Below are 24,102 nucleotides of genomic sequence, written 5' to 3'. Positions count from 1 at the left end.
AACCGTGGACGGGAGGGTGCTGTTGCACCATGTCCTGCTTGTTCATCCCTGGCCGCTGCGTGGTTGGCCACTGTGTGAACAGAGTGCTGGACTAGATGGACCCTTGGTCTGATCCAGCAGGGCTCTTCTTATGTTCTTATGATGGTTAAGCGTTTTGTGCTAAACGTCATGGCTTAGCGTGCCATCTGAATCATGACTTAGTGCATCGTGTGAACCACTCCTAACCATGGTGGCTACATAACCACGGTTTAAACACACTCACTAACCACTTGCTGCAAAAGGGTTAGCAGCCTAACCATGGCTTAGTGTGTTGTCTGAACAGACCCAAAGGCATGTTGAGGACACAGAGAGGAGGAGGAGGGTGGGAAGGTGACTAGCTATTTAGAAGGATCAAGAGGAACTAGGCAGGGTACTGAAGCTCCACCTATCTGAGCCCAGTGGAACCCCTGCTTGTCCCTGATCTCTCCCTCTACAACCATGTGGCCTAGAAACTTGCTCCATTTTGTTCCAAATGGAAATTCAGATGCTTGGGATACTAAATCCCATGCCATGTTATGTATACATGCTCAGAGTACATCCAGCCCCGATTTACTGTTGTTCTGGATTAATTAATCTGGAATAAATACCACTCCCTGGTTCCATGCATATGAATGTAGCATAGAGCCCCCTCCATGGGACAGGAGGAAAGTTTTACCTGCTTATCATACTCGATCCTCTCTTGATTGTGAATAGATCAAAGTGTCATTTGAGTACTTAAACGATGATCAAATCCATTTTGAGTGATTCCATGTATGAGCCTTTAAAGCAGCCTTCCTCAACCTGGGGCGCTCCAGATGTGTTGGACTACAACTCCCAGAATGCCCCAGCCAGCTGGCTGGGACATTCTGGGAGATGCAGTCCAACACATCTGGAGCGCCCCAGGTTGAGGAAGGCTGCTTTAAAGGATTATTCCACTTCATCTTTCATTATCACCTGATATCATTATTCAAACTAATAATCCCATGGCAGGTTCTGCTTCTACATCCCTTATGGCCGTGTAGTTACCCCTGGAATTACCCCTCCCGTTTCAGCAAGGCCTTGTGGGATACCCACTAACCTGCTGCTTCCTCAAAGGGAAAGGAAGGGCAAAACCAAGAGTGGATAAACAGAGAGTTAAGCATGGTCAGGAATTAGCATTTGGCAGTATTTCTGCAGCGTGCAATATGACTGCCTCTGAAGGAGAAAGCTCAATGCAGCTGCCCCCTTTTTACACTATTCTGCGGAGTGAAGTCTTCACATGTAGCAGAAAGAGATGGTATTGAGCCTTACTGAGAGAACAGACTGTACCATTTCAGTTTCTAGGTGGGGAATCCCATTTTTCATGTTGCTATGTTTGTCTCTCTCCCCCCCCCAATATATATATATATCAAGCTCACTGCAAGGAGAAATGAGTATAGCAGGGAGCAGGTGGAGCGTTTTAAGTGTGGGAGCATTCACAATTGTGACTCACTCCCCTACGCTCTGACATGGTGCAGCCCAGTCCATCCACCTCTGTATTTCTACCATCTCAGGCTGCTGCCTCTGTAGAGCAGGCCTTGTAAAGTAGACCAGGGTGGTAGAGGGAGTTGACGGGACTGTAGCACTTACCACTTCTGACTGCAGGCGAGGGTTTGCGTTTTGAAATGCAGGGGCCCTAGATCAAAAGGAGAGCGCACAGCCCGGATGCAGGAAAGCTAGGGAAGTCTTTTGCCTGAGGCCTTGTTGGATTGAGGTGCAGGACTTCAGACTCACGGCTCAGATCTGGTCATCTGGGGTTCCCCAGAAGGCCACACCCTCACCCATCGTTGTAGTTTCCTGCTTTTGTACAGGTTTGCCCATTCTAAAAGGTTGAACTGCCTCTCCTAAGGCTTACTTGCTGGCAATCAGAGCTTTAAGTTGGAATATGCTGGTAGCGTCGGTCTGCCCCCTTTTTGCTTTGGCTCCGCCCACCACTGGGATGCAGCCACTGAGAGCTTCTCCAAAATGGAATCCGCCACTTGGGCTGAAAGTGGTTCCCCACCCAGTGGTAGAGCCACTGTCAGTCAGCGTAGAGAGGAGTGGGCTAGACGGGTCCATTCAGTCTATCTCATTAGAAGGCAACTTCCTGTATTCATATTCTCCCCGCATGTGGAAAACAAGCATATCACTGAGAGACACTGAACATCGTCCTCTTCCTGATGTGCTAGTTTACTACCTGCATGGTGATATTTAAGTAGGAGTTTTTTTTAAAAAAAAGATTTGACAGCCCACCACTACTACTTGCAACTACTACCATCTAGAATTTATCATCTCAGTCCATTACTTTATCATGTGTGAAACCAGTGGAGAAAAAGAACAAAGCTGGAATCACAGCTAACCCTGTTCTGGCATGTAGACAGCATAGCATGCTAATAGGGTGAGCAGATGCGGAAGGCCTGTCGAAGGGAGAGAGAATTTTGGCAGGTGACGCTTGGGGTTGAAAAGTGGTACCTGCTGAATGTCTTTTCTACACAGCTGTTAAAGGCACATGGACTCTGTCCCTCTGCAATTAGTCATCCTTACCTATGGGTTCTCCACCAAAACTGAGGGACCAAAAATTTGATGAAGCGTAATTCCCTATCGCTCCACAGGCCAAGATGTGCCAACATGAAATTCCAGCACCTCTTTCTCCTGCCTGCTCCAGCAAAGGAGTGGACAATATAATGTACTGAAAATAGCTTAGAAAAGGGTGAGTGGTTGGATGGGGTTATTTTTATTATTGCATTTTATTTGTTATCTGTAAAATAAATTTAGTGGGAAACAATGATGATACTCTGGTGCCTTCCTCTGGTTTGGTTGTACTCCTTCCTGATTTGTGATATTTGCATTTAAAAGCAAACGCTATAGAACAAGACCTCTAAGTCCAGTCCCAGACAGGCACCTAAGAAGGATATATGATCAATGGTATTCAAAGCCACCGAGAGGACTAGCAGAATCTACACAGAAACACTGTCCTCCAGCCCAGTTCCTGGCACAGATCGCCCATCAAGGTGACTAAAGCAATTTCTCCCATAATCGAGCTTGAAGCCATATTGAAATAGTTCTAGATAATCTACCTCATCCAGTAACCCCTGGATCTGAGCAGCTATCACATGCTCTAGCATCTTGCTCAAGAAAGGAATATTGGAGACCCTTCGGAAATTATCCAGTATAGTGGGGGTTAGGGAAGTGTTTGTTAGTTTGAAGCACGGTTTCACCACCTTCTCTCTTGTAAACCGGCATTCGCCACTACCCTTATCCACTCAGCCAGTACCTATGGGAAGGGCAAGGGTCCAACATGCATTTATTGCATAGATCTATACTGCTAACACTTTAGAACTGGAGCCATTCCCGTTTCTCCAACACGGATGTGGCTTCCCTGTTCAGGAATCCCTGGCAGGTGGAGAGAGATGGACTTGGCCCTGTTGCCAAGACGCCCATTTCTGGCCTGTGTCAATGATTAATTCACTGACTAATGATGGGAAAGGAGGAGGTTATTGATGGGGTGGAGGGGGGAGCACCTGGAGACACCTGCCCTGCTGAGGAGAAAATGGTGCGTGCCCCAAACTGCTCCCTCGCCAACGATCAGTTCCCTCTGTCGTCGGAGATCTTTCAAGGTGAGGATGGGGAATCTGCGGAAGGATGGAGCCCAATAACCAGGTTGGGGCAAGGTTGTGGTAAAGAAATGAGGCGGTTAGGCAGAGGCTCTGGTTCAGGCAAAGGCTGCAGGGCTTCGGTTCAGCCAGGGTGCCCCAGAGTTTCACTGCATCATTGCCATGTCCCAAGGACAGGCTGAAAACAAAGAAACAATGGGTGACTTTGAGCATGCACAGAGTGCCTTTTCCTCACACTTGATTAAAGCGCAAGCTGCCTTAAAATATTTAAGATTAGGAGAAGGGACTTCTGGGTCACATAATGTGATGTGTGGTAGGAATTAGAAACCTGGGTGAGGGATGATGGCGGCTCCCTTCTGACCCATAACTGTCCCTCTCCCACAGTCATCAAGGCCCAGCTCTGGATTTTCTTAGTCCCAGTGTTCCTGGGCCTTGTGCAGGTCGGCCTCTTCCTGGAGCAGATAGGCTTCTTCCTGTGCCATGGCAACAGCTCCCACCGCACCACCCTTTTGCTTTGGATCCTGGGGGTTTATCCGGTAAGAATGGCATTTTCTCTTTCGGCCCCAACCTCCATCTTTATGGCTGCAACAATCCCCAGTAAAACACCCTAGGAAGTCCCAGTGAACCCCTGAGTAAAACCAGCTGCCCATGGGAAGACCACAAGCAAGGTATAAGCATCCACAGAAGCTTATGCCACAAGACTCGTTTTGTTATTTATTTATAGTTTTCCAAAATATTCCTTGACCATCCACCATTTTTTTAAAGATGCATTTTTATTACCCGTAATCATCAGTATGTAAAGGGCACGGCACATAAAAATGTCAATTTTAAAACTAAGTCATAAAAAAACCGCTTAAAACTACAGTCCTTTTAGTGCCACGCCAAATCTGCCTCTTGAACTCTACTTCATGGTAGGGCACATAAGACCACTCCACATGAATTATAGTAAAAGTACTATAAATATAATTAGTTTGGAACAATTACTGTTATTCAACTTATTTATTTTTGTATGTTAGTTACATTTATATCCCACTTTTCCTCCAAGGAGCTCAAGGTAGTGTATATGATCCCCCTTCCTCTCTGTTTTATCCTCACAACAACCCTGTGAGGTAGGTTAGGCTGAGAGTCATTAACTGGTCCAAGTCACCCAGAGAGTTTCATAGCCGAGTGGGGACTAGAACCCGGACCTCTTGAGTCCCAGTCCAACACTCTTCACCACTATACCGCATTGGCTCTCTCCTTATTGTTATTCCACTTCCTTGTTCAATGAGGCCAGGAAGCCTGATTCCATAGGTTAATCTCTGGACTGGGGTGGCAATCACTAGGGAGATTAGAATCAGAGGCAGGATGCCTATGTATACCAATTGCTGGGGAACATGGGTGGGAGGATGCTGTTGCACCATGTCCTGGTTGGTTGGCCACTGTGTGAACACAATGCTGAACTAGATGGACCCTCGGTCTGATCCAGCAGGGCTCTTCTCATGTTCTATGCAGAATAATGAACCAGAAGAATGGGCAGAAGCTTCTGTACAAAACATGAGGTGGTGTGGCATGCCTGTGTTGCTTAAGGACAAGTCACAATTGAAACCAGTTTCCAATCTTTAATATCCTAACCTATCTCTCCTCACCAAACAGGTCTTCAGCCTCACTTCCCTCATCAGCTTGTTCATCCCTCGAGCTTCCTTTGTCTGTAACTTTGTGGCCTCCATGTGAGTTTCTTTGGAAGGGGAGGAAGGGTGGAATGAAATCTGGTGTCAAAAATGTATCCTTCGGGAATGATCTGAGGTTTATCGGTTTAGCAGGACCAGCCCTACCATTTGGCCAAGGGTGCAGAACCTCTTTCAGCTTGAGGGCCGAATTCCATTTTGGAGAAACTCTTGGGGGCTGCATTCAAGTGGTGGGTGGGGCCAATGCAAAAGGGGTGGGGCCCAAAATACCAGCATATTTTAGTTGAAAGCCCTTCCTGCCCATAAAGAATGCCTTAGGACAGGCATTTCAACATTTTAGAATGGCGGGAAACTGCACAAAAGTTGGGAAACCACCAAATGATTGGTGGCTTGGGGAAACAGGCCAAGGTCAAGGAAAGAGTGGGACCTTTTGGGGAACCCTAGAGGGCTGGATTTGGCCCCAGGCCTGAGATTTTTGCATCCCTGCAGTAGGCAAAGTGATGCAGTTGCCTCAGGCAACAGATTTTGAGTATCATAAAAGAGCAAAAAATAGTTGTTATTTGATTTATTATTGCATATTTATTGCCAGGGAGGAGGAGAAGACCTTATAGGATTTTCTGCCTCAGGTACTAGCCTGGAGTATTAGGCACCAGACCAGTACCTGAGGATACTGGCCTGGCTTTAGGGTGAGGAGGTGAAATGTCTTGAGCTGGTCCTGCAATTTGGTTATTGTTATTCTCAGCATTCTGCAAGAACTGCCATTGCGTGTGTTTGTTTTTTCATTGACAACAGCATGTGGAGAAACTGCCAACTGCATTGCCGCCTGTTGTGGCAGTTGTTAAAGGCACAAAAACCGTGATCTACTCAAACTGCAACAGATTCTGCTTCAGAATCCTGACTCGACCTTTTGAAATACATTGATGGACTGCATTTCTATACCGCCCCAGTAACCTAATTTCTCTTGGCAGTTCGCAAATCAAAGGTTAAACCTACACAATACATAAATATAATGAAACCATGTAAATTCTAAAATTAAAGCAGCCACAGAATAAAAGCAACAGCAAAGGACAGGAACTCTGCAAAGATCTAAAAAGTACCAACAGACATTTCTTTTAATGGGAAGACTGAAAATGAAATCACAGCTGTGGTTCTAGGTTTCCTTAGTAAACAGGTCCCATTGAGTGTCTGTCTGTACCTGCCATTGATTCACTTGGCATCACCCCAGTTGCATTTAGACACAATACTACTAAACCTAAAACTACAACAGCACAATGGTAAAGAGGCCTCACTTCAGACAATGTAGGATGTCCAATGCAGCTTATTTCCCTTCATGATCATGCGAACCTGGTCTCAATGGAACACCGCTATTTCTGTTGCTGCAGCTACCATTCCATCACCTTCTGGAAATTCCTTGCATTGATCCGAGATTTCTTTGGCGGTTCAGAGAGAATGTTCCGGCAACTGGAGGGGAAATATGTTTCTCCAAACCCTTTCCCCTGTTGCTGCTGCTGCTGCCTTCCTGAAATCCCTGCCAATCGGTAAGAGCCTGTCTTGGGCCAGGTCAGAGCCAGGCCTGCAAATTAAAGTGCCACATCTCCCCTCTTCAACTGATTCAGAACAGCTAAATTAATTTCTCTCTCCATCAGCTTGTGTGAAGTTTCCCATTTCCATCCAAGTCCCTTGGTCTCAGGAGTTTAGATTATGAGGCTATAGATTGCTTTTTGTGTTTATTTCTATATAATGCCACCTGCTAGCATGACTCCTTCTCCTCAAGGTCTTTCACTGACGCACATTCAGCTTATGCAAAAACTCCCATGTTTCTAGTCCTTCACATTAAAATTCTCCTCCTATATAGCCTTGATTGTATTTCCTCTCCTTTCTATATGGCTGCATTAACTCAGCACTTTTGTTATTTTTAGAAAGATAATACGTTGTTAAAAATTTAATAATAAAACATGTGCTAATTTGCACAATTTATAGAGGTCAAATAATTTAGCCTGGCTAAACATTTTGTTTTGCCAGGCTGAATTATTTAACATCTTTATAAATTATACAAATTAGCATACGTTTTATTATTTTGGATAGTGTGTTCTCTTCTTCCTGTTCATGGGGGCAGAGCTAGGCAGAACACTGAACCTCCATTCATTCACTGAAAAACATGGTCATGGTGCTGCTTGTGCAATCCATTTTCGGTTGCAACCAATCAGCTGAGCACCAGTGCCCCAGCACACTATTTATTTAATAGTGTTAGACAGTAACAGCTCAGTGTCAGACAGCAACAGCCCTGACAACAGTGATCTTGAATAATTTGGTTGAAGCCTTACGCTATAGCCTGGTAAGGATAATAGTTCATCTATCCTGTTTTTTTAATCTTTTAGTAAAACGCCCTTTCATCTACTTCTTCCCTTCTGCAGAACAAACCTACGATGTATGACACTGGCTGTGTACCAACTCTCTCTCATCCGGACCATCCTCTTTTTCGTCACTCTTATCCTCTGGACTGATGAGAAATATGACTATGGTGATGTGAGTGATTCTAGCCCTGGAATTCATGGCCAATGAGCAAACAGGCTGGGAAATAATGCACACAGGTTAAACGTGGACCTTCAAGCAGAGCGTGGGCATGTTGTATTTCCCGTGATGTCACAGGTTGGGTACAGTGGCACCAGCCCATTGCCCTTACATGTTGGGTTGATGATAGATATTTCCATTACATTGAGTTGAATGGAATCTAGGCTGTGTCATTGCATAATGAAGATGCTCTTAATTATAGACAGAGTTAAACCAAACAAAATGCTGTGCCAAGGCAGCACAAATTCAGTAACCTGTATGTACAATGAAAACAATAATTATTGATATTTCTTTTGCCTAATTTCCAAACCATGGAATATAAAGTACAAGTCTAACCTGCAAAAAAATGTTACAGCGTGGAAGACTCTGGTTTGGGATACTCCATTCCATTCCCGCTCCCAGGCAGTTTTCTGTCCATCTATCCCCACGATGGTTAATTAGCATTCCACGGCTACTGAACATGCTCAGGCTTCATCGGGCTGTTTCAGGGGTATTCCCCCCCCCTTAGGGTTTTTTGGGGGTTTTTTTCTTGTACTTTGCAAATTCATGGTACCTCCAAACCTCCTCACACCTTACTCTTCTCCATTGGTGGGGCCATTTTGGCTACATAACTGATGGCACTCATAGCCTGAGCTAGGGATGAGGAACTTGTTATGCTCTGAACGTTGTTGGACTGCAACTCCCATGATCCCTCACTACTGGCTATCCTGACTAGAGCTGATGGGAGTCACAGTGCAACCACCTCTGCATAGCCACACATTCTCCACCTCTGCTTCACAGTCATCAATCATGCGGCTTTTATTGTTTATTTATTTTTATATCCCGCCTTTTTTCCTCCAAGGAACCCAAGTACATAATCCTCCTCTGGTCTATTTTATCCTCACAACAACAACCCTGTGAAGTAGGTTGGGCTGAGAGTCTGTGACTGGCTCAAAGACACCCAGTGAGTTTCCATGGCCGAGTGGGGACTAGAACCCAGATCTCCCAACTCCCAGTCCAACACTCTAGGCATACCACACTGGCTTCTCTGCTCTCCCCATCGAATCACAACATATGAAAACACCCCAGGCTGATCAGCTTGGCTGTTTTTGTTAGACCAATTCTAGTTGGAGATCAGCAGTAATCCAGATTATCTCTAAACTTTGACATATAGGTAGTTATTAGTCGTTAATGGGTGTCAATGGCTTAATCCGAAAAGTTGCTCATCAGGATTTAGAATAAAATAAAAGCTGGCAAGAAGGCTGCAGTTCAACAAGTGCAGGATCCCATGTTGCAGAGTTGCAGACAGGAAAATTGTCCCATGTTGCAGACAGGAAAATTCAGCAGGATAGAACATTATAATACCTTGGTTGGTAGGCAGACTGCACACCGCAGAGGCACCGAGGAGTGATGCCAGGCCTAAACTTGGCCCAGACCACCACTGGAAGGTTAGGGACGAATGTTTTCTAGCTAGAGAGAGCCAGGGCGATCTTGCATCTTGCCCGTTTCTTTAAAGCCAAGGCAAGATTGAACTTGATGAACAGATTAGACAGTATCAGCTATAGTAAAAGCCTGCACTTTCATATGCTGTATCCTGACACTTGTATACAGATTGCATGTCAGCGCTTTTGATTACGCCACAGTGCGAGTGTTGAGGCATAGCTTTTTCTATCAGATCTTGAAAAAATAAGGGAGGTGCTTTCAGAGCAGGGGGGCGGGCAGACACATTTAGGCATGTGAAAAACTGTCTTGGGCACCACTAAACAGGCATGCTGCAGACAGCAGCAGCACCCTGACATCTTCATCCCCTAAGAATGTCTCAGACCCCACATGTGGCCCAGAGCCACTCATGGGAAAGGAAGGCGGCAGACGCTAGAGGCCCTCACTTTGCCTTGAAGCAATCCCAGCTGGCAGTAAGAAACTTATGTAAAAATAAAAATGGGAGGAACTGGACATCTTGGAAGGTGCCAAGGAAGGTGTCCAAGGGCACGTTGGTGCCCGTGGCTGCTGTGTTGCGTACCCCTGCTCTAGAAATGCTCTAAACTAGAAATGTTTCACCCTAAGCTTTGGGGCCTCTGTTTCTTCTTTTTTAAATGTGCAGGTTTTCACGGTGTCTGTTCAGATGATTAAGCCAAGATATGCTTTGTGGGAAGTTACAGCATCTCCTCACTTCCTCTCGCACAGGTGGGCTACACCAGCCCCAACTCCTACATCAACGCCATCATCGGCATCTCCACCTTCCTCTCCTTCTACGGCTATTTGCTCTTCTACAAGGCCACCAAGCCAGCACTCAGCGGCTACAACCTGCGCTCCAAATTCGTCTGCATCATCTTGGGCCTGGTCCTCTGTGGCCTGCAGAGTGGGATCCTGGAGACCATGGGGGCAGTGGGGGCCATCCCTTGCAGCCCCCCTCTCCCGCCCATTACCCGCGCCCAAAGTAAGTTGGCTTTATGGGGCGAGTTCATTGTAGCGGGGGAGTATTGATTGGGGTGTATCCAGACTTGCTCTTTGGCAAAAAGAGAAGGCTCCTCCTGTTCACGGAAGAAACCATGATTCAGCATAGACTCCTGCTGGAAGAAAGGGGGCACAGAGAGGTGATTTCCCATTGCAGCCCTCAACGCCGCCTCTATGCTATGCTAGAGGGTCCCCTTCCATCCTCTAGAACAGCCTTTCAGGAGGCTACATGTATTTATTCATAAGATTTATATACCGCACAACATCCAATAAAATATCCAAGCACTGAAAGGGGAGAAAAATCGTTACCACCACTAAAATGCAGAATTAAAACCAGATTGTACCAATAAAACCAAGTCAAGGAGGGCTTGTTTAAATAAAAATGCCATCAGCGGGCACTGGGAACGAAACGATGTTGGTGCTTGTACTGAGGATCAGCAAAATGTCACCTCCCACCCTTCATCCAGCAAAGCACCCCAAGGGCGAAGTTCCACCCGTGCATAGTCTGGATCCAGCCCATAATAACTGGCAGGCCCCTTCACGTTCTGGCCTGGTCTGTCAGGGTCAGTTGCCGGTCTTGCTATCCCACGCAGCAGGGGTTCCATGACCCCTTAGGTGGAAGGGAAGAAAAGCCTTTTCTTCCCCTTAGGTGAAAGGGAAGAAGATTTTTGCAGGGCTGACTCTTCCCCAAGTCTGGACTAAGCATCGGACTAAAGGGCAAGATGGAGTCACCGTCGTAGGTTGCCTTGGAAAACTGAGGTCAGCCAGAAAAGCCTATACACAGCCCTTCTTGTAGGGGGCACTGCATTTCTTAACCCTCTTTTCCCCTCTCCAGTGATCTTCTACTACTCGTTGGCTGTCGAGATGTTCTTTATTGGCCTATTCGCCCATTATTCTTTCCGAAGAGCTGAACCACAACCGGACTCCCAGCAGGTCACACGCCATCGGGCCTCCCAGACGGAGGGGGTCCCATCTGGCCGCTGCAGCCCTGCGGAGGCCACCTCCATGGAGGGAACAAACCTTGGCTACCTCTGTGACGAGTCTTCGTATACGGTTGAGCACTCCCCACTGGACCGGTTTGATTTCGTTGCTGGGCGACCTGCGGACAGACGGTGGGAACGCTGCAGCCAGAAAATGGGAGCGCTAAGGGCGGAGGGACTCAAGGTGAGCTTGCCACATCAAAGAGCTGGGCCTGAACCTGTTAGAATCCAAGTTCAAGCCCAGGTTGCCAAAGTGGATGACGATGGCATCACTGTTGTGTAACCCCAATCTCCAGGGAACACACCAACGTCTGGATTTGGAAGACAGATAACAACAAGGCCTGTTGCCATGATGAACACTAGCTGAGAGGGATGGCAATGCAGAAAGCCATATTTCGGGAGAGTGGAGAGAGAAGAGAGCGGGTTTTGCCGTGAGAAACAGCATTATGGGGGATTTCAGCCCATCTCTATATCAAGTGTCGATTGTGATTTAAGAGGACAATTAGTAAACTGTCTGAAGACAGAATAACAACAATAAAAAAGCAGGAAGTATATGCAGCGGGCGGAGCAGGAGGAGCGGTTGGGAAACAGCATGTGTTCATAAATGATATTAATAATTTCAACAGCCTCCGCAAAGTGGTTCCCTTCTCTGGTTTGTTCCCACAACCACCGTGAGATAAGTTAGGTCAAGAGAGCGCCCTATAAGTCAAGGCTGCCTCTTGACGGCTGTACAGGGATTTGAACCGGGGGGGGGGGGGGGGCTCCACAATAAGCCCTCTAGCCAGTTGCCATACCCCCCTCCAAAAAAAAAGCTTTATCAAATTAACAAGACTTTATTAGAAATGACGCGGTTTGGATTGTTCAAGGACCAGAGGGCTTTCATGGGCCTTTAGAAGGATACAGCAGGAAATCCTCTAAGCCAGCCTGGCGTCCTCCGCATGCATTTGACTAGAACTCCCGTAATCCACCAGCCAGCATGGGAGTTGCAGTCCAACACATCAGAAAGTCACTAGCTGGAGAAGGCTGCTATAAGCAAACCAAGCAGGACTGATTGAGAAGTCTTTCAAACCAGCAGGGGGCAGTAGGCGCACACGCACCTCAGCCCCCAGGTCTGTGATTGTGTCACGTGGACAGTTCCTCCAAAGCCTGGATGATCTCAGTCTCTAGGGGAAAGCACTCCGCCCCCTGCTCATGCTGCTGTGGAGGCTCACAGAGGGCAGCTTGCTGCTGAGGTCGGGGCGCTGGCTCCTTGGTGAGAAGATTGTGTTTCTTCAAGAAGCAGGCTTCCTCGTAGGGAGGGCGGATGGGGGGCTGGGTGGGGGGCACGTAGGTATATTTCTTCTCAGGGTCCAGCTTCCCAAAACAGGGAACGAGAGAGACTTTAAATTAGAGGATATCAACACCACATTCCCAACGGTTAGGGACCTTGCTTCAACTTCCCCTCTCTATGCTAACGGACAACCGTCATCATTCTCTACCCCAGGGGTGTTGAACCTCTTTCAGCCAGAAGGTCAAGTTTGATTTGGGAAGAGCTATTGGGGGTGGCGGAGCCGAGGACAAAGTGGGTGGGGCCAAACATACACCCCCTATTTTAAGCGTAATGCTCTTCCTGCAGCCACTAGGCCTCTAGAGAGGCATTTCAACGTTTTAGGAAAGGGGGGAAAAACTGGTGGAAACCAGCAAAGAATCTAACCATGGTTGGGCCAAGGAAAGGGGCCTGGGTCCCTGAGGTTCCCCGTTCCTGTTCTAGAGCAATCTCCACACTGCCCATTTCAACCACTGGACCCTTCAGCTTCACTTGCCAAGAGCTGTGAAGTGTTTGGGGTCTTCAACTGGGAACTCGAGCAGTGGAACAGGTCCTTTGCCGCCTGCACCAACCGTGGTAGCTTGCTGAGAGAAGACGTTGTTGGCGTCACCCGGCTAGGTGGCCAGCAGTACTGGTGCCACCAATTCCTGCAAGGATCAGGTGGCAGAAGAGTCCACCTGACTCTATGAAGCTCCTAGCTTTGCTGGAGCAAAGGCCTTCCAGCACCGACTGAGCCGGTCTTGGAACTTCTCATCCTTGCTTACCTCCAGACCGCCGAGCCTTACCTGGAGAGGGTACGTCCGGTCAGAATCATAAGCGCTCAGATCTCCACAAGCCAGGAAGGGGACGATGACCCGATTGGGGCCTTCCAACTGGTTAAAATCCACATCTATATTGGGAGAGGTTTGGTAAGCGCTGGCTGCAAGGAGAGAATCCCTCTAGCCTTGCACACAGCCTGCCTGCCTCCTCCGCCATGGCACTACCATTCTCCCTGTCATTCATGTCCCCAACTAAATAGACACAGGTTTGTACCTCCTCTCCCTTCAGGATTCCGGAAGACCTTTACAACTACTGATCTATTTTGATTCTCTGTAGAGATGAAGCTTTCTGTTCACCTCAATCCCAAATTCATTTTTATGGAAATTATCCTCCCCCTGGTCTTCACGGAGCTTACTTTCGAAGGACAAGTTGCTTCAGGACAAGGTGTTCCAATGTTTGGTAGTGCTTAAAGCAGTGTCACATAAAATCCTATAAAGGCCCCCTTTTTAAGTGAAAGGGTTCCTAAGGTTTGAATGTTACCAGAAGAAACGTGCAGACCTTCCAAAAGAAAAAAGGTCGAAGAGCTGGAAAAACAGGTGTGTATGTACGTGCGAAGCTGACTGGAACGTGAACAACAAGATGCATGTAATTAGTGGGGTTTGAAGAAAAACACTGGATGAAAGAGACTTCCAAGATAAGCCCTAAAACCTGAGACAAAAGTCGTATAATTCAGGGATGTTGCCAGCAGGTGAAGTAGCAGTCAAGAAGTCTGGAGGAAAGCTGATGTGGCATCAAGAGGAGGAATTTCCCCAAAAGATAAGATATGCCCAATAGAACAACCAGGACATGTAACCAACAAACATGTTTTTCCACATCATGTAAAGACTTGGGAGTATCTGATACCCCCAAATCAATTGAAGTCGGGAGAAGTCCTGAATACCAAAGTTGCAGCTGCACACAGCACCACCGCCTGCTTCTGCATATGCAGTGGGTTCCGCAGCCCACCAGGCCCCATCGCTCCAACACGGGTAACTGTCTCAGTGAATGTGGAACGTGTGACTGGATTTAAGTGGCCTAGATTCTGTGTAAATAAAGGAGTTCGAGAATTGCATTTGGGTTTTGAGTCACACTCTGCATTTCAAGCCATAATCCCAGCTAGTTGTAACAGCAGGACCTTGTGACACAACTGAACTACCGTATTTCTTCGATTGTAAGACTCCATCGATTGTAAGACGCACTCTAATTTCAGTACCACCAACAGGGGAAAAAACCCTAAAACACACCCGCGATTCTAAGACGCACCCCATTTTTAGAGATGTTTATATGGGGAAAAAAGTGCGTCTTAGAATCGAAGAAATAGCGTAGGTTCCCACACGGCTCCCCTCATCATAGTGATGACATTTTTTCTAGGCACCCAGAACAAGGCTCCATGAAAAGGTAAATTCATATTGTGCTGCCCAGAGACCCAGGATCTAATCAGATTACATTTTTTAAAAAGCAGTTCAAAATGAGAAAGAGAGCCCAGCAATTGGATAAATGAGAAAGATCTGTGAAGGGAAAGCTAACCGGGGAGGGGATAACACTTTTTAAAACCATGGGAAGGACTTAGCAGAACAGATGGCAAAGAAGTCCACCCATTCAGAGCAACTAAAGAAAAAGGCTGGAGGTAGGAATTGGATGACCAGGTCTGGGTTTAAGCAAGATGGGGGAAGAAAAATAGGAGGTTGTAAACACTTCAAAGGAAAATGAAGCAAAAGCAGAATGAGTAAAAGGATAATATTTTGCATTTATATAGCACTCGGAGAGTAACATTATTTTTTAAAATTCCTATTATTGGGCTGAACCTTTCAAGGCCTTGGTAGTGCAGATCAGTTATTACCCAGTGTTACAGATTTGGGGGGTGGGGTCTGAGGCTGAGAGAGAAAGGTTTGTCTAAGATCACTGAGTGCATTTGTGCCAGGGGCTTCCTGCTCATATTCTTAGCCGTTATCTCCATGCCCAAGTACCATAGCAACATGGAAGTGATATTAACATCATTCAGATGTGACTTACAGCACACATGCCAAAACAGTTGGCCACCATTGCCAGCCACTTTCCAACTGATTTCAATTTGTATTGAAAATGTGCCTTTAAGACTATACACTCGCCATTCATTGTGTGTCAACAGGAAGCTTGCAATTTCTTAGTGTCAGGTTAATGAAACAATCGTGTCTGTTCCTGAAGTGTACGTGCTTCTTTCTCGTCCTCTGCTCCTCTGGCAGCTGTAGACAGAACATTGTCCTCCTGCGCTCATGCAAAAGGTAGCTAGCAACTGAACAATTTGGCCATTGTTTCCCCGGGGACGTGGCTACTCAACTGCATCACCTATACAGCCTCTCAAGGAGGCCACATCCTGTGTGCATTTGAACATGAAAGAGACCCATCCAGCTAGGTATTTTCTGAATTCTATTGAGCCCTCCAATGCTAGAAATTTAATGCTGAGAGGTTTGGCCAGAGGCAAAGTTGAACTAGGCTGGGCTTGTTTAGCCAACGACCTCTGGAGAGAGGCAGACCTCTGGAGAGAGGCAGACGGCGGAGTTAAAAAGTGAGTCAGAGGGACCAACTATAAGAAATGCTCATACAGACAAACTCTTCTATTTTTGGGGCCCTAGGTTTTACACCATCCATAAAACCAACTTTTGTACTATTTAGATAATGCGAAGATGGTATAAACTGCCAGTTTTGCTACAAGTCACAGAGGTGGCAGAGAGTAGATCTCCAGATGTTTTGAACTTCACCTCCCAGGGTTCTGGACCATTGGTCATGGGTGGCAGGGCCTTCCGGGAGACCAAAACATCTATTGATCTACCTTCTGCCCACCCCACCCCTCTGGATTAACACAGCAAAGCTAGGATGATTGCGCTATCACCATTTACTACTCTGTTGTGAGTGGTCTCAGTGTTTACCTTCCGTACATTCAACCTTCAGCTGAACTGACCACACAGGCTGTTCTTCTTGCATGTCATGCCCACTGGAACTTCCTGTTTACAATTTCTTTCCTCTGCACCCCTGCCAACTCCATACTTCTGATGCAGTGGATGCTAATCTGTGAAAGCTTCCTCCTGCCTTCTTTCCTCTGCCCTCAAATCCTCCACCCCCTTGGGCATCGTTGCACAGCAACGCCCCGTTCCCTTCAAGGCTTGGGCTCCTTACCGTAACAGTGATCCAGCAGGGGATTGGACATGTTTGGCACATAGCCTTCCGGGGGGCTGTAGTTTCGGCAAACAACAAAGGCTTCTGGGAGGACGGAAAAGGAGTTAAAAGCTTGTGCGGCCACCACTCTGGCATCCCGCACCAACTCTGCACCCTCAGTCCCCGCCACTCCAATTCAGTTAGGGTACTAAGCCACGTGAAGAGTAGGATTTTATTTATTTGTATTTATTACATTTATATCCCGCCTTTTTTCCTCCAAGGAACCCAAGGCGGTGTACATAATCTTCCTCTCCATGTTATCCTCACAACAACCCTACGAGGGAGGTTGGGCTGAGAGTCTGTGACTGGCCCAAAGTCACCCAGTGGGTTTCTATGGCTGAGTGGGGACTAGAACCTGGATCTCCCAACTTCCAGTCCAACACCTTAGCCACTACACCACACTGGCTCTGTGTGTCCAACCCTCCGAAACTGCCTAAAGGGAAGCTACATTCTGCATTAAAACATTCCATATATACAAAAGCCAAACTCTCACATTAAGGTGATCACGAAACGGCACAGAGCTATGCAGTTAAGGGCAGACACTGTCCTAAATGGTTCCCGCTGGCTTCTATGGGACATCGTGACTTCTGGGATGCAGTGGGTGAGGGAGCCTGAACCCTGCAGCGATGTGCATGAGGCTCACCAGTGGCAGGAGACTGTTCAGCCCATGCGCCGAGAGAATGACCGCCATTCCCCTGCGTAGTAAAAGGCTGCCCTTGGGGACCTGCCCATGGCCCTGATACTGGATGACCCTGGCCCCCCTCTGGTTCAGTAAGGGTGTGTTGCACCTGCACATGAACATATGCATCACGCCCTGGGTACCTGAACACTATAGGCCCTTCCTTGATGCACACAGTCCTAATGACAACTATTTTGCTAGAGCATAGGGAATCATTTCTTACAGGTTTAAGCTAAAAACTGTTTCATTTCTATGGATTTTTGTGCCTAGTTGGAATCTTCTGGAACACCAAGGAGACTACAGCAAGAGGACAGGGGATCAGTATGAAATTTAAATGTTCCCCTTCGTCTAAAGGCAGTTAATGAAAAAGGGATACAGCCTGCATTTAAAGCAGAGCTGCCGAAACAGAGAGACACTTAGAAGACCTGCACTGAAAACACTCAAAATCTGCTGCAAGTGTTGCAAAGAGCAATGTGGTGGCAAGAGGAGAGAGGTGGCAAACTGATGGATAATATGAATGGTACAGCTAGGAGAAAGTAGTGGGAAGTAATAAAGGAGCCCACATACCACGCAGGGCACAAAACCTCCATCCTCTGAGTACCAAAGCCTTTTTCAAAAATCCACCTCCAATCATGAGGACTAGAGCCTTGGGGATTTGTTTGTTTGGAGATGAAAGCTGGGGTTCTAGTGTTTGTGCATAAGTTGTCAGTTTCTGTCAGGTTTCATGCAAACAGCCCCAAGGTTGGCGTGCTGCAAATGGCCACGATTGCCACAAACTGTCCGCTTGCTCACCGATGCTGGAATTGCGGCTACTTCGGGGTTTGGCACAGGTCACATCAGGAAAGAAAATCCTTAACTGGGAATAGAGGAGGGTGACATCCTTCCCGCGGAATATCTGAGATGGGAGAGCAAAATGCCACGGTCAGGCCTGGATTAGTTGCCTTCTGACCTCACGCAGGCAGCAGAGAATGACACAGAAGCAAGGGAGGCCTCCAGCAGGGAGAGTTGGTGAAGGGCTCACCCAGCTCCCAGGAGGGCATTTTGCCCAGCAGCACCAGACGCTGGGCAGGCACAAACCCAGGTTGCCCCCAAAAGAGACCCGGCATGCAGCCAGGCAGGGATTCTGATAGGACCAGCAGTGAGCCTAAAGTTCCTGCTCTGGGATCTTACTTCCCATGGCCAGAACCCACTCCTAGCAAGAGGCTTTCCAGTGCTTTGGGAGGCTACAAACTACGGTGCTGCCCCTTTAAGAGCTCTTCAACTAGCAACTGCAGGGCCCAGTCCAGATACTGCCGCAGCCCTCACAGCAGGGATGAGCAACTCCAGAGGTTGTTGGACTGCAACCCATCAGCCCTAGCCAGTACAGCCAATAGTGGGGGATAATGGGAGTTGCAGTCCAACAACCTCTGGAGGACCACCAGTTGTTCACTCTGGCCTAAAGGGCTCAGATGAGCTCTCACCTTTGCTGGAGCATCATCTGAGCTACCCTGTTGCTGTCCGAGGTCCTGAAGTGCCTCCTGGCTTCTGACCCATTGCCGACCCAAGTCAACTTCTCTGAGAGCAACTGGATGTCTGAGTGGGCTCATGGATGCGGCCTTTGAGTCCCCATCCCACTTGCTGCAGCGCCGTAGAAAAGGAGTGGGCAGAATGCAGATTTCCAGAGGTTTGGGACTTCAGCTCCTAGCATTCCTGACCATTGGCCATGCTGGCAGGGAATTCTGGGAGGTGACATCCAAAACATCTGGACTTTCTGCTATCCCTGCTATAGAATGTGGGCCCGGGTGACCAGGTTGATGTGATCACTGGTGTTGGAAAACCTCATGGTGACTGCTCAGGTGAGGTGATGGGCCCACAGCAGCCAGCCCTGTCTGGACGACAGCTGAAGGGGTAGGGCCGTACCCATTCCCTCTTCCCTGGTCACCTGCAGGACTCACCTTTGCTACAAAAGTCCCTCCCCTTTTTAGCACATGTGTCGTGATGTTCAGGGCCTGGAAGAAACAGAAGAAAAGGATTTATGCCAGGAAATGCACATGGCAGCTGATTGATGATAACCTTTTTTATTTGGCACTGAGATGCAGAAGGCGTCTCTGTAGCAGCACAGATGGGGAACATCAGCTGTCCATGACAACTTGGCCGGAAAAAGAAATTTAGATTAAAAAGAAAGGGCTTACTAGGTCCGATTCCTTTCTTTCCGCAGACAAGGACCCACTGCTAGTAATGGAATGGAAACATTCAGCATGCCCTAGATATCTAGGGAGTTGTACACAAATTTCCTCTTCACCCATGGGTACTCTTCAAGCAACCCACGCATGAGCCCCACATGGAGGATCTCAGGCTGAGCTCTCATTGAGCTGGTAAAACCGATATCTCAGCCTTACATCTTCTCAGTCTGCAGGTAGAGGCTGACATGCCTGAATGCTCCTCCAGATAATAAAAAAAGCCACACCTCCACACAGAAAATTACCATGTCAGAGAGGAATAGTAGCCTAGAACCTCTTCCTGACATCTAGATTTCTATGTTGTGAGGGGGGGGGGCTTTAAAAAACAACAACCCAAAACTAAGCTTCAGACAACCCCCTCTTTTTAAGCTGCTTGCAGGCATGCCTGTTAAAGAGAAATCTAGGTTTCCTTGATGGAATCAGCTGCTGAGCACTTGCCGTTCAGGGCTTAGCCACCTTCCTGTTCACGTCCTCTTATGTTTCCTCTACCAGCCAGGGCAGGGCATGTCTGCATGTGTAATATATATGTATGTTACAAGCTCAAAAATCAATGTACTGTACCAAGAATGCCCAATTCTGTAACGGAGAAAGAAATATTATATTGTTAGAATTCACTAGTGGTGACTGTGAAGAACCCAGGTTCTTTTCAGGCAATTCAGCTGCTGGTATCAAGCTCCATTTCGTGAGGAGGGGCTGGCACACACTCACGAAAACCACCTGCGTGCGTCATGGCAAGGCTTCTAGTCTCCAGGCCTTCAAGGTCAGAGCTGAAGCTCTGCCAAAATGAGATGAACAGTGGTCAGCTGGGTTAGAGTGAAAACCTTTCACTCCCTCCCAGCCCTCCTGGAAGTTGAGGTAGCCATCCAGCCTCACAGTGATTGGCTACGGAAGCTCTCCTCACATGTCACAAGGGCCTGGGGGGTATAAAGATAGGGGGGCTACTGTTGCCATTTGGTCTGGATTCCATCTGTGAATCCAGCCTTCAATCCAGTCCTGGTTTGGATCTTCAGTTTGCCATCTGGTTTTGGGCCTGAGAACTTTGAAGCTTGTTCTATTGGAAGACCCTTTATCTTGGTAAACGATAGGATAGGTAGTACTTGCTTGTTTTACCTGCAACATTTCTTACCCACCTCGATTCAGAGGGAGAGGTGGCTAAGAAATAAATATATTATTGTTATTATTGTCGTTGTTTCAAGGGCTTTCTCTATTGGTCTGGGTTTCTCAATTGCCTGTGAAACTGCACATCTCTTTTACCCTTTCACCCTTTCTTATTGCTAATAAACTTTACCTTTATTTTGAAGCTGGTGTGTGCTTTTACCCATTGAAGTCTCAGTACTAAATCCAGAGCCTTCTGCTTTGGTCCTGCTACTGTTTAGGATTCTAGGCTTGGGCCGCAGAATGGAGGGCTGGGTTGGACGTTAGGGGTGATGGCGGCAGCCTACCGGTTAATTTGTTTGCCTGCTGTCCACAGAGCAGTGGGAAGTTGGGAGTTTTGGGGTAACCCCTCTTACTCCTCCTCCCTCTCTGGGAGGGTTTGTTGTTGTCTTTCCTTCACAGTGTCCACTGGGGTTGGTGCCCTGCCTGCCTTCCTCCCTCCGTCCAGCACCTACTGCCACTTGGGCCCCCAGCAGTGAAGCTTCTGCAGCCCCCAGACTCCCCTCACACTGGCCTGTAAGTGGGCTGTCTTGGTGGCTGTGGTAGCAGCCCCAGTGCCGTTACAGGCCAGGAGCAGAGCAGCTTCACCACCACAGGAATAGGCCCGTTTACTCACAAGCATGAGGGGGAGGCCGCCGGCTGCCCACCCCTTCCCCAGCAGCCTCACCCTTGCAAGCAAGCGGGCTTCACCCAGCAATGGTGCCTGGTGAGCCCCCGTGACAGCGAGGAGGAGGCTGGGGGCTCAGCAGCGCCGCCACCTCTGAGGAGCCCCAACCAGTGTGGAGCTCTCAGGTTTTGGGAGTGGGTGCTAAAGGGTCGGCTGGGTGCTGGGGAGCCTGCCCAAGGCCCCCTCAAAATCTGGAACTGGACCTGTCCGCTATAAAGCTCCCAGATCTGATGTGTTCCCTCAGCCCGGGCAACTTGCCACTGAGGGAAGGCCACCAGGAGCACCCCTTGTGCTCCTGGTGGCCACAAGCCCCCAGAGCACCCCTTGTGGTTGACTTGGCCATTACATGTGAAAAAAAACACACTAGGCGATACTCACGGCGAGCAACAGCTGGGCCTGAATGTACTCGTCTATGTCATGGAGTCCAGTCACTGCAAGAATAAAGGACATATCTGTCAAGTCAGCTTTTCCTCATTGCCTGTCAACCAAATGACAGTCAGCAGAGGCCCCTGATCCCCAAAGGGACAGGAAGCACGCATGACTGTTTTCTCCTACCATCGGGGGCTCCATCACACACCACCAGGTCAGCCGGCTGCCCCTCAAAATGGCAAATGATCTCCTGGGCTGTTGAGACCTGGGGACAGAGAGAGGGGTGTGTGCTGGTGAAGAGGCTGTATGGAGGCAGAAAGCAGGGATGATCTCATCCCAGACCGCACAGGGTACCACATACCTTGGTGATGTCCCCCTGGATTTGAATAACGCCCGGCAACGGAGCCATGGCTTGCAAATCCACAGCCACTATTTTGACAGATGAGTTTTTAGTGTCTTCTCCTCTGTGGAGGGAAGGAAAGAGAGGATAAATCTCCCTTTGTTCCTACGACCCACTAGAAACACTTGTGCCAAATTGTTTGCTTACTTGAGCTTTCGGCTCAGAACTTGACTCCAGCTCCCAGGAGCTGCACAGAGATCCACGGCCCTAGAGACACCTGCAAAGGACCAGAGAAGATCAGGGATCGTCATTGCAAGAGAATAGAAGGACTTCTGGCTTCCCCTAACCAATTAGAAGAGAGCAGGATTAATTTGTAAAAAGTGAATGCTCTAGCTTTGCTAAAGGCCACACCTGGAGGTCCTGCCTCTGCATCTCAGATTGGTGTCTCCATGAGCAAACAGCACTCTGCACTGGTTCAAAGGCAACCTCATTTCATGATAACCTGCCAATTCAGGGGCAGACCTGCCCCATAGCGAACCATGTGATACACAGGTTCCAGGGCCTGAGAAAGAACAGAACCACTTTTAACTCCACAAAATAGGATCGACAGGTTCTGAGAAAGGCTGTGATCAGCTGGAAGGCAGTCCTCCTTTCTTTGGAGGTACCAAAGCGAAAGCATTTATATTCCACTTCACAGGTTCTGTAACTGAGCCTCAAATCGAAAAGGTTAAGGGCTCAGCGCTCATCCAAACATTGTAGCAAGGCAACCCAAAATATGCTTGTGACCAACCCACAATGTAACTTCAGAGCGTGTTTTCAGATGCACCTTGAAACAAGTGATATTCCTCATCCAGCTGCAAAAGCTTAAATGCACTACGGGCTCGCCACCCCTCTTCCTTGGCCAGGCGGTAGTAAATGTCCCGCTTATCCTTCGAGGAACGACCCATCCTCACGTATCTGGATGCAAGAGAAGAATTTGCCTGTTACATAACAACATAAGAAGAGCTATTCTGGATCAGACTAAGGGCCCATCTAGTCCAGCACTCTGTTCACAGTGGTCAACCAGCTGCTGACCAAGAACCCACTAGCAGGACATGGTGCAACAGCATCCTCCCACCCATGTTCCCCAGCAACTGCTGTACACCAGCTTATTGCCTCTGCTACTGGAGGTAGCAAATAGCCATCAGGACTAGAAGCCATTGATAGCCTTCTCCTGCAGGAATTTATCCAACCCTCTTTTAAAGCCATCCAAATCATTGGCCATCACCACATCTTATGATAGCAATTGTGCCATGCCAAGAACCTCAACTGGCTTGTTATGTAGCCCATAGACTGGAAGCAGACAGACCAGTCACAGGGGAAGAAGGCAGCAGGGGTTCACTCATGGATATCAAAATGGTTGCCACCCCTCACGGAACACAAGGGGGAAACCTCCCTGGAGCAGCCTTCCCCCAACTTGGGACCCCCCAGACGTTAGGGACTACAACTCCCAACACTCCTGACCATTGGCCACGTGGGAGGGCTGTTCTCTGTAAAAGGACACATGTAGTGGAGGCTGGTGGCTTCGATTTCGGTGGGGCTGTGAATCGATTCTGGGTTTCAGTCAGAATCAGCCACAAGTCTACAGGAGCTATCCAAGGTGCTGAACACGATTCCCAAGATAGGTCCAGCATCTTGGATAGCTCTTTTAGAGTTCTGGCTGGTTCTGACTGAAATCCAGGGTGAATTCACGGCCCCACCGAAACCGGAGCCACCAGCCTCCACTGGGCACATGGCCGGCTTATCCTCGGATCGGAGCGCCAACTGGCTCCCTGACGCTTGGAAATAATCCTCACGAATACCGGAAGCAACTCGGACGAGGCAAACGGCTCTTGACTGTCTTCAGAGGGGTTGAAAGCGGAGGGCGTTGAGGGCTGCGAGGCTAGTGACGTTCTGCACCGCGCGTGCGCAAAGATGTCTTGGGGGGAACTGTTTCGTAGCTGTGAGACATGCGCGGTTCAGACACCAGATCATTGCGCATGCCCCACATGCTAAAGTGGTCGCAAAGGTCTATGGGAGTTGTAGAATTTTCGGTCCCATTGACTGGGAACCCGCGTT

At 48.2% G+C, this 24,102-nt stretch overlaps 2 protein-coding genes across 2 annotated transcripts; one reads left to right on the top strand and one right to left on the bottom strand.

Moving 5' to 3' along the window:
- Positions 1-3,493: 3,493 nt before the first annotated feature.
- On the top strand, positions 3,494-11,859 carry LOC134393933 (organic solute transporter subunit alpha-like). Its single transcript, XM_063118960.1, has 7 exons — positions 3,494-3,632; positions 4,014-4,165; positions 5,265-5,338; positions 6,679-6,834; positions 7,711-7,822; positions 10,031-10,283; positions 11,136-11,859. Exons 1-7 carry the CDS (start codon positions 3,494-3,496, stop codon positions 11,561-11,563), a joined length of 1,314 nt encoding a protein of 437 aa, XP_062975030.1. The 3' UTR covers positions 11,564-11,859.
- A 273-nt stretch (positions 11,860-12,132) lies between these two features.
- Positions 12,133-23,940, bottom strand: FTSJ1 (FtsJ RNA 2'-O-methyltransferase 1). Its single transcript, XM_063119495.1, has 11 exons — positions 23,847-23,940; positions 22,832-22,962; positions 22,213-22,282; positions 22,027-22,129; positions 21,852-21,930; positions 21,675-21,727; positions 19,190-19,243; positions 18,048-18,150; positions 16,538-16,621; positions 13,372-13,475; positions 12,133-12,633 (listed from the first exon to the last, which is right to left on the bottom strand). Exons 2-11 carry the CDS (start codon positions 22,950-22,952, stop codon positions 12,403-12,405), a joined length of 1,002 nt encoding a protein of 333 aa, XP_062975565.1. The 5' UTR covers positions 22,953-22,962; positions 23,847-23,940; the 3' UTR covers positions 12,133-12,402.
- Positions 23,941-24,102: the final 162 nt, after the last annotated feature.

The sequence above is a fragment of the Elgaria multicarinata genome, chromosome 3 (assembly GCF_023053635.1).
Source record: "Elgaria multicarinata webbii isolate HBS135686 ecotype San Diego chromosome 3, rElgMul1.1.pri, whole genome shotgun sequence".
Lineage (NCBI taxonomy): Eukaryota > Metazoa > Chordata > Lepidosauria > Squamata > Anguidae > Elgaria > Elgaria multicarinata.
The sequence above is the reverse complement of the archived record's forward strand: the minus strand, read 5'-3'. Positions and strand labels throughout refer to the sequence as shown.

Coding starts and splice junctions, on each gene's coding strand:
- FTSJ1 (XM_063119495.1), bottom strand. CDS start 22,952: ATGGGTCGTTCCTCGAAGGATAAGCGGGACATTTACTACCGCCTGGCC. Junction 18,151..19,189: donor GAGGGACTTTTGTAGCAAAG/GTGAGTCCTGCA, acceptor CTCCCATCTCAG/ATATTCCGCGGGAAGGATGT. Junction 12,634..13,371: donor ACCGGACGTACCCTCTCCAG/GTAAGGCTCGGC, acceptor TGTTTTGGGAAG/CTGGACCCTGAGAAGAAATA.
- LOC134393933 (XM_063118960.1), top strand. CDS start 3,494: ATGGGAAAGGAGGAGGTTATTGATGGGGTGGAGGGGGGAGCACCTGGA. Junction 4,166..5,264: donor GGATCCTGGGGGTTTATCCG/GTAAGAATGGCA, acceptor CTCACCAAACAG/GTCTTCAGCCTCACTTCCCT. Junction 7,823..10,030: donor AGAAATATGACTATGGTGAT/GTGAGTGATTCT, acceptor CCTCTCGCACAG/GTGGGCTACACCAGCCCCAA.